This window comes from Berghia stephanieae, chromosome 13 (assembly GCF_034508935.2).
Source record: "Berghia stephanieae isolate SIO BIC M18660-M18661 chromosome 13, UCSD_Bste_1.3, whole genome shotgun sequence".
Lineage (NCBI taxonomy): Eukaryota > Metazoa > Mollusca > Gastropoda > Nudibranchia > Aeolidiidae > Berghia > Berghia stephanieae.
Window position 1 is genome coordinate 16,381,148 of NC_088372.1, and position 10,000 is coordinate 16,391,147.

Genomic DNA, 10,000 nt, shown 5'->3' on the forward strand with positions numbered 1-10,000 from the left:
CATGATTAACAATCGGACTCGAAAACGTGGCTATAGATATCAAAGAGTAGGATGAGATCATCTAAAGATGTTACATGATTGACATGGCCATTTAGGGAACTCAGTATCTAGCAGAAACAGAATCTGAACACAATAGGGTAGATCTACTCGTATCTATGCAACATCAATCATCCTTCGACGATGCAAGTCTGTCCCTTTGTGTTGTGCATTTTGGTATTTCATTTTCAACCTTTGTGTGTTTGATACCACCAACCGATAATTTAATTGGTCAGTCTCGCCAATTTCGACTCAACGTCTTGTCGAATTTTGTGATTCGATTATTTACTTAATAGTAATATTATAGTTATCACCAGGTCATCTGACGTCATGAGGTAGCCAAATTATAATGATTACATTTACTGTCACGAGTAGCAGATGGATAGCAGAACGAGAATTATCCGTAGATTCTCGATTGAATGAATTTATTAGACAACGGTTAAAGTTTTCACCGGTTACTTTAAATCAAGTCTCGGCAAAGTATCGATCACCATGCTAACCGGGCATTAAATAGAATTTGTCTTAAATGTTAAAGATTTAAAAGATTTTATTTCAATTGTAGAAGACATATATAGGTATGAACAATTAATATATGTAAAATTGCGGTTTATCAGCTGATTTCAATTAGACAAAAAAATCATCTTTTTCTTTCAATGAGAACCATCGTGTAATTTGTCTACATGTTATATATCATTTTGAATTTACAGATGATAGGGTTGACAAAGGTTTTGGATGGTTGTATAAGATAGACGGGGAAAGACGGTGACATGAGATATTTCTTTTCATAGGAAACTTCTATTTCGAAAAGACGCTGCTCATGCCTTTTCGCTAGAATAAAGTAGCAATTTACATGAAGAACGACATATTATTTTTTATAAGGGAAACATTATTATTTGCCAAATTTCTTGTTACTGCTGTTCCAAGCTTGTCAACACAAAATGTTTTAACACCAAAATTGTATTTACTGCGTGACTTAATAAGTAAAATAATGCGAGCAAAGCCTCCCCCCCCCCCCCCCCCCCCCCCAAAAAAAATGTTTTCTTTGTTCTCGATATCATGATAATAATCACCAAATTAGAAAATGTTATATCTTCCGACATTACACTGATCACAGTATGCATTCCACTCATATTACCAACGCACACGCAACCCCCACCCCCCCCCCCCCCCCTCCCCCACACACCCACTTCCACATGCACGTCCAAACTAGGATACGTTATCAATTGTCATCTCTCTCCCTCTCTCTCTCTCTCTCTCTCTCTCTCTCTCTCTCTCTCTCTCTCTCTCTCTCTCTTCTCTTTTTTTTTACACAGACGGACTAATTCTCCACATACGCATACTAGTTTGGGTCTGCCTTAGTGTTTGTTTTGTCCGCATGGTGTAAAGAACAACGCCATTGCATTATTAGCTGGAATATTTCTGTCTCTCCATAAAATATGACTAAATAGTCGCCTTCCTGTAATTTTTAAACGATAGCGGTATTTTTTCGCACTTAATGGAGAGCGGTTTGTTACTTATTTTGGTTTGGAAGTGATATTTAGAATTATCCTAGGTTGTTTTCGGGAGACTGCATATAGTGTATCTACTTAGCTCTTTACTAACGCCCTTTCTCTACAGATGTAACTTAAAACTGATTGAAGGCCACTGTATATCATTATATTTGTTTTTCTTTTCAGTTTGTTGTTTCTCAGCCATACGTGTGTCAGATTATTGAGAGAAGCTGCGGACAGATGTTTTCACCTTTCTACATTAACCAACACACATGATGGCACATAAAATGACACGGAAATAATAAACATTGGCAGATAGTGAACGATTCTAAATATCACAACAAAACAACACACGACACACACAAACACCAGATGTGTTGTGGACAATTACTCCGTCAGCAATGATTAAAGCCGTCGACCTCACAGTCAGGTTGAAAACAGATAGAAAAATATTCTGTATTCACGACAAAGGTTGTAGATATCCTTCCTATGCGTCAATAGGTGACAGAATGATCCTTCGTTAAAAAAAAAACTCGATTATCAATCGTTAACAAAAATAGTTATATTATTAATTTATTCGTTGTTCGTTTGTAAAATATTTACATGGGCCAACCCCCCCCCCTCCCCCCCCCCAGAAAAAAACAAAAAAACAAAATCAAAAACAAAATAAAACAAAACAAAACACACAAAAACAGACAAACCAACAATCCCCCCCCCCTTCCCAAAAAAAACAAAACAAAAAAAAAAAACAACAATTAAAACAAACAAATTGATGACTTCCATGTATAAAATCTACAATTGTAAGACATACCGATTACTATGAAGGGTATCGCATGTTTTACAATCATAAAGATTATCTTCAAGGATATCATTTTGATGATACATCAATAAGCACCAATCAGAAGTATATACCCATATTTATACATTGATTGCCAGCCCCTATTAAGAGGACGTAGTTTTCAAATCCATGAGAACATATCTAAAGTATACAGCTATCACCTATAATAAGGACCCCTTCATGTGTCAGATAAAAAGAAAACCCAAAACAAAACCCGCCTTATTACTAAGGTAATCTCTGTGTATGAAACATCGCGAGCTGCCAGGTTTAGATGAGGATCAATATCAATCAATAAAATTTTAAGGACGACTATCTGGTTCAATTATCAAATACGTGTCTATCCAGAGTAGGCAGCAGTATTGCCACGTGCCCATGCAAAATCCCGCAAACTTTATGCGAGAAATTCGCCCAAATCCGCCAACTTTATCCTACCTAACCTGCAACATTTGCCCCAAATTACCAAAAAAATCCGCCATTTGATTTTTAAAGCTAATAATCAACCAATAATGTATGCTGATGACACCGCAATACTCGGCCTGCTCAATGATTCCGTCTCCGAATTTAAATACACTGAGCAAGTTAGTAAATTCAGCAAATGGTGTGCCGATAACTGTCTAGAGCTCAATGTAACAAAAACAAAGGAACAACTGTTTGATCACAGAAAAATAGGAAAAAGAGCAAGACAAATAACAAAAATTAACAATCAGGCGGTTGAAACTGTTGAAACGTTTAAATACCTTGGTGTAATTATAGATAACAGTCTAAGATTTGAATCGCACACCAACAATGTCATCAGAAAATGTAACCAGCGCTTGTATATACTCAGAAAATTAAGGTCTTTCAATGTGAACAGAAAGACCATGATACAAATCTACAAGTCATTAATATTGAGTATCGTTTCGTTTGGCATCACAACGTGGTATGGAAGCTGTGGAACAAAAGAAAAATCCAAACTACATAGAACCCTCAGAGAGGCTTCGAAAATAATTAACACAGACCTTAGAAGCCTTGACACAACTTATATTAATGCAGTTGAGAAGAAATCTTTTAACATTATCAACGAAAAGAGGCATCCGCTGAACGAAAAATTCCAACTTCTGCGCTCCGGAAGACGGTATCTAGAAGCAAAATGTCGGACAAATCGACATAAGACAACCTTCATTCCAACCGCCATAAAATTAATTAACAAATCTTCTGTGGAAAAATGAGACAACCAATGAAAATAACGAGAAGCAGTGTCGTGAATCATCATCATCGACATTGCCGCCGTCGTTATCATCATCATCATCATCATCATCATCATCATCATCATCATCATCATCATCATCATCATCATTATCGTAGTCATCATCATCATCATCATCATCATCATCATCATCATCATCATCATCATCATCATCATCATCACAATCATTGCCATCTTCTTCTTAATATAAGACACTATATTTATAATATGGTTATCTGCTGTCCCAGCAAATATATCGTATCGTTCTATCTGTCTGTGTGTGTGTGTGTGTCTGTGTGTATGTATGTATGTATGTATGTATGTATGTATGTATGTATGTATGCATGTATGTATGTATGTAGGCATGCATATACGATGACATGCTGATTTGTATGTATGTATGTATGTATGTAGGTAGGTAGGTAGGTAGGTAGGTAGGTAGGTAGGTAGGTAGGTAGGTAGGTAGGTATGTATGTATGTATGTATGTATGTATGTATGAATGAATGTATGTATGTATGTATGTATGTATGTATGTATGTATGTATGTATGTATGTATGTATTTATGTATGTATGTATGTATGTATGTATGTATGTATGTCTGCATGTATGTATGTATGTATGTATGTATGTATGTATGTATGTATGCATGCATGCATGCATGCATGCATGTATGTATGTATGTATGTATGTATGTATGTATGTATGTATGTATGTATGTATGTATGTATGTATGTATGTATGTATGTATGTATGTATGTATGTATGTATGAATGTAGGCATGCATATACGATGACATGCTGGTTTGTATGTATGTCTGCATGTATGTATGTATGTATGTATGTATGTATGTATGTATGTATGTATGTATGTATGTATGTATGTATGTATGTATGTATGTATGTATGTATGTATATGTGTTTGTATGAACGCTCATTTCTTTTGTATACACGTGTAGAAACAATGTGCAAGTAGGTATCCCAAACTACCGCTGTGTGGCAGGCGAATTTGGCGGGATCGATAAAAAAGTGGGGTGTTAATATCTGTCTCTCTCTCTCTTGAATTAAACTTTATTTAATAAAAAAAAGGATAATATTATATTTCAATATCTGCTCTACAAGATGAGCTAAATATTTAAACTATTCAAGCTATGTGAACTTTTTAACAGCTATTCAAAAACGCCCTCATAAAGAGATCCGATTGCAAATTTTCGCTGTGAAAACTGCGTACCGATCGACCGAAATTCGGGTCTCGTCACAAGATCTGCTCGCGCTAAAAGCTGAACGGACCAACAGCTGTGAAATCAAGTGTGGGAGAATCTCCTTTTAATGCCCTTTCGTGTGGTGTAATTTTTTCGTTTATAAACACAACAAAAATATATTAAAATTTAACTGAATTTGCCCTATTTTTGACTGAAAATTTGACTCTCTTAACGGTTAATAAACGGCGAAAAAATTACACCATAAAAATCTGCAGCATTTGAAGGCTATAATATCAAAAATCCAGCATGCTGGCTTGATTCAACACATAGCGCCATCTTTAAAAGCAAAGCCTTTGTTTCCGCTTTCTCTTTCTTTCTCTCCTACCGTCCGACGCGTGAGTTGATACACTGCCGGTGGCCGAGACCGATTGTAACGTTTCCAAACAGCCATCTAGAATAGTCAAAAGTGTTTCAATTATGGACATGGACTTACTTGAATTATGTGGTAAGTAAATCTTATTGTTTTTTATTTTATTATGATCGGTGTTTGAGTAGATCGAAGCTTTTCTCTATCTTGTCTTAATCTTATCATGATACTGTTTGCTCCACTCACTATTCTGAATTAATGGATAATGTTTGTATTCGTGTTCATTCATTCATTCATGAAGGCTATTATTATTATTATTATTATTATTATTATTATTATTATTATTATTATTATTATTATCGGAGCCCACCGATCGCTAAGAATGAACGTGTCATCATTATCACTGATACTTCTAGATGAAAAATAAAATAATAGAAACTGGTCGTGTCAGTGTCCGTCCTGACTGCTAGACTTGTGCTTGTGATTGTGAGTCCTACTAGTACTAGGAAATGGAAAGTATCACACTATCGACGTCTAAGTCTAGTTGTTTCTCAATTTTCTGAAATTTAGATTAATTAAGTCAAGCTCATTCATTAAGAAATTATTGACAATTGGGACGAAATCTGGTGCACATTGTTTGATCTTATAATAATAATCTTAACAGGATTGCTCCATTCTTCATCAGGTGTCATCAATGAGTGGTATCTAACTTGTTTGTTTTTCAATCGTTTTTTTAAGATCCAGTTTCAACCATGCCATGATTGATGGAACTATTACTATTATACTGTAGTGACTCATACTCCAGTTTAAATTTAACTTTTAACCTTTTACTGTATAGACTACTTGGTAGCAAGGCTTGTTTTACTTTGATGCTATGGAATTGACTTGGTGATGGTTGCTTGTTTATAATATAAGTTTTAGATTTATATTAAATTCTTGAATCCTGCCTATTTGAATTTGACAGTTGAGTTTTGATAGATAGTGTTGATGGTAATGAGTAATCATTAGCGCGTTGAGCTTGTTGAAATACGGGGTAAGGCGGTGTATAGAAACTATTTATTATTATTATCACATCTCAAATCAGTTTGAACATTTTAATTCTCAATTTTCAGATGACGAACAAATGAGTCGTCTCAGGGCTTCATTTTTGATGAAGGGGGAAAGGTCGTATACCTGCACTCCCACCTGTGCAAGTGACACCTGTTCGTCCAGCTTTATCATCTGCGCTTTGAAGCCAAAACGACAGTGTCTGAGGTAAGGTTTCTCTGAATATACGACACATCTGTTTTCGTTGTCACAGGCCACCATTATATTTTTTTGATAAATATTTTGGTTGTTTTTGATGTTTTTTACTGCGCTAATATTATCAGTACAGTGAGGCTAAACCAGCTTATGATTTGATTTTTTTTTTGTAAAACACAAGGTCCCGCTATGGAGCTTTCAGATTCATATAAGTTCATGATGGTTGCGAGTAGATTTTATTGTTAACATGTATGGTTGAGTTTATTTGGGTTTGTAGTTACAAGTGACTGAGTGACATAGACAAGTAAAAGACGTGTTTATGGCTCTTTTTATGATATAATTTAAGCATGCCTGCAACAGTCAGCAATTAGCAATGGGCCATGTGCTGTTGGTATAATAGCACTAGTTGAAAAGGTCTTTACTAGGTTAGACAAGACTAGGTGTTTGCTATGGAATACAATTAAATTCTAAACCATCCCTGTGTTCCTCTCTCGAGCAAAGTATATAAATTTTTTCATACCTAATCCTTATCTTTTTTTAAACTTGTTGGATTCTGATGTATTATCAAGGGTTATCTTTTTGTATAAGATTCTATTTTTTTTCTGTTCTAATATACTAATGCATTAGTTATAAGCCCTTCAATATTTTCTGGTTATTTTTTCCCTTCTAGGTGGAACAATGGTTCTCCATGTTAAGTCCAGACTCAAGTTATCCTGTCAATAGTATCTGGCGAAAAATTTTGAAGGTGGTGAAGGCGGCAAAAGGGAAAGATAAAACGTTTTTGAATGCACCTGTGGATCTTCACCACATCAGTGATGCCCTCAATGCCATTGGTGTAGACATGACATTGGAGAAGAACAATTTTAAAAAGACTGTTGTGTCAAAGGAAATTGCTGTGGACCTCGGCAATTTTCTCCTGAAACATGGACATACTTATGGAGACTTCCATAAATTTCTAGGAGACATATCGTCTTCTCCTGTAATTTGCACGAGAGAGAAGTTGCGAGGCATGTATCTCGCTGCAGAAACAAAGAAGGGGAAGCTGATAAAAAATATCAGCAGGGACCCAGCAGCACTTCAGGCACCACCACCACCCCCACTGTCATCTACTGTTGACTGGCCAGCACTGAGTCCTCAGCCAACCGTTTTATTTCCTTCATCTGTACTACCATCATCGAGTCAACCTTCTACTTCTACTAAGATTCTCAGCTCACCACCACCGTCGTCTACTGTTAACTGGCCAGCACTGAGTCCTCAGCCAACCGTTTTATTTCCTTCATCTGTACTACCATCATCAAGTCAACCTTCTACTTCTACTAAGATTCTCAGCTCACCACCACCGTCGTCTACTGTTGACTGGCCAGCACTGAGTCCTCAGCCAACCGTTTTATTTCCTTCATCTGTACTACCATCATCAAGTCAACCTTCTACTTCTACTAAGATTCTCAGCTCACCACCACCACCACCATCGTCCTGCATTTCTACTGTATCTGGTTCTACCCCTCATCTCTCCACGAATATTAATTCTCGGAATGTGTCCACACCTGATTCATGTTCAACACCACTACCATCATCGTCATTCACTTTTGGTTCTACCCCTCTACCCTCTATGTCTGTTTCTACTCAGAATCCAGCCAAACCTGAATGTACCCTTGCATTGATCACTTCTGTTTTATTGCCAGAATCTTTTTCAGAGTCCCACATCCCACTTTCTTCCACAATTGTTAATGTTGACCATGTTAGAAGATTATCAAAGTCTGTCTCTTCCAAAAAATTGTTTTCATCTATAAAGTCGATTCATCAGAATGTAATATTTTAAAGAAAGAAATTTGTAATTTAAAATTAAAGAACGAAACTTATGTCCGATAGAGCGGCAAATATGAAACTTTTAAATAAAAAAATTCATGAATGGCGTAAGAGTGTTTTGCATGATGAGGAATATAGACGGTCTATGTACACATTTTTTGTATTGTAACGTGCATTTTTTGCTTGGTCTATCTAAAGCTGTTGAGAGTGCTGTGTTAGAATTTGAGAGGGATGTAATTAAAGTGGGGGGTTCACTTGGGAGGGACAGTCAGCAAAAGTTTAATCATTTTCAGTCTAGTATTGGTAAAGAAAGTGCAGCCTTACGTGCTATAAGACTAACTGCAGAAGTATTGGGACCTCGGGGGGATGAGAAAAATGGGGCAAGGGAAGAATGGCTAAATTATTCTGAAGCTAATAATATTATGTCTCAGTTTTGCAGTTTTAGAAGTAATCGTTTCAATAATATATTTGAAAATGCTCATGCTCTTTTGTACCATCATAAACATGTTCTTGTTTTCAGGTGACAATTTAAAGCTTCAAAGTATTGTTGCAGATTTGAGGGATAGTAGGGTAATTTCTTTAGTTGCTGCTATTTCACTGTTTAATCTGACTAACACTGGGCCATACTGGGAGTTGATGAAAAGTAAAATTCCTTATGGGTCATTCCCCTCTTATGTCAAAAAGATTGATGTTATTTTTGAGAAATTTATTTGTTAAGGATGATTACTGATGATGAAGCAGAAGCATCTTTTTTGTCAACTGCTGTCAAACGAAGAAGGGTTTCAGATTCTGATGTTGATTGAATAACACTATGAGATTAAATTCAAGCTTCAGTTTAATTACAAAACCAGATAGAATGGACGTTTCAGGTTTCTCCTTTGTCAACAAACAGGATGAACCAAACAGTATAGATGATGTGGTAGTGCCGTTAAGTTGAATGCGTTTGTTGGTAAAGGGGAAACACGAAACATCCATTCTTCTATCTGTTTTTATAATTAAATTGAAGCTTACATTCAATTTCACATTATTTATCGCTTCGAGTAGCAACATTTACATTATATTGATTAATGAAATTATGTATCTATTTCCATCACTTTACATTTGATCAGTGACATGCTTTGTTTAAACAATTGTTGTTTCTCATAATTATGTACCTATCATGTAGCTTTTCTGATTATTACATATGTTTTATTTACTCATCATGTTTAGCGTCAAGCAAGATGGCTTTCTATTATTTCAACATTTTTAACACGTCTGAGTGTACTTAAACACTTTAATATGTTTTTTTTACCTGGAAGTTCATATTCATACAATAAGGGAGTCCAATATAATGTCTATTTCTATTTAAACATTTTATAGATGCATTTAAAATGTGTATAGTGGAGAGCCAATGATAACCCTTATACTCATACTGATGTTGGGCTATTAGACCATAATAGCAATATTATAGTCCGTGTTTAAATTAATCATTATCATTTATAGGCTATGTGGATATGATCAGCTTCCAGAGTCCGCATATGTATAATCTGTTATTGTTATTAGATATTATATTGGACTCCCTGTATGAATATGAACTTCCGGGTAAAAAAACATATTAAAGTGTTTAAGTACACTCAGGCGTGTTAAAAATGTTGAAATAATAGAAAGCCATCTTGCTGACGCTCAACATCATGAGTAACAAGAGCGCTAAGATAGGTTTGCCCGGTGTCTGTGCATTTATATGCATTAAAGCGTGTCCTTATACCGTTGCCTTAGTTATATAAACTAAAATGTGTTAGGGCAGGGCGTTGAATTTT

General features: G+C 35.7%; 2 protein-coding genes across 3 annotated transcripts in view; both read left to right on the plus strand.

Moving 5' to 3' along the window:
• The window catches only part of LOC144958803 (uncharacterized), a 304,414-nt gene that overhangs the window by 85,203 nt on the left and 209,211 nt on the right, over nucleotides 1-10,000 (plus strand). The gene's annotated exons all lie outside the window — the stretch shown is intronic.
• The window catches only part of LOC144958506 (uncharacterized), a 6,002-nt gene continuing 979 nt past the window's right edge, over nucleotides 4,978-10,000 (plus strand). Inside the window, exons 1-3 of one of the 2 annotated variants that reach the window (XM_078890526.1) lie at nucleotides 4,978-5,294; nucleotides 6,269-6,410; nucleotides 7,069-7,223. In XM_078890526.1, coding sequence (XP_078746652.1) covers nucleotides 5,267-5,294; nucleotides 6,269-6,410; nucleotides 7,069-7,093 — 195 coding nt within the window. In that variant the 5' untranslated portion in view covers nucleotides 4,978-5,266 and the 3' untranslated portion in view covers nucleotides 7,094-7,223. Of the gene's footprint in view, nucleotides 5,295-6,268; nucleotides 6,411-7,068 lie in introns of those variants that run through there. The other variant, XM_078890525.1, reaches the window with a different exon arrangement.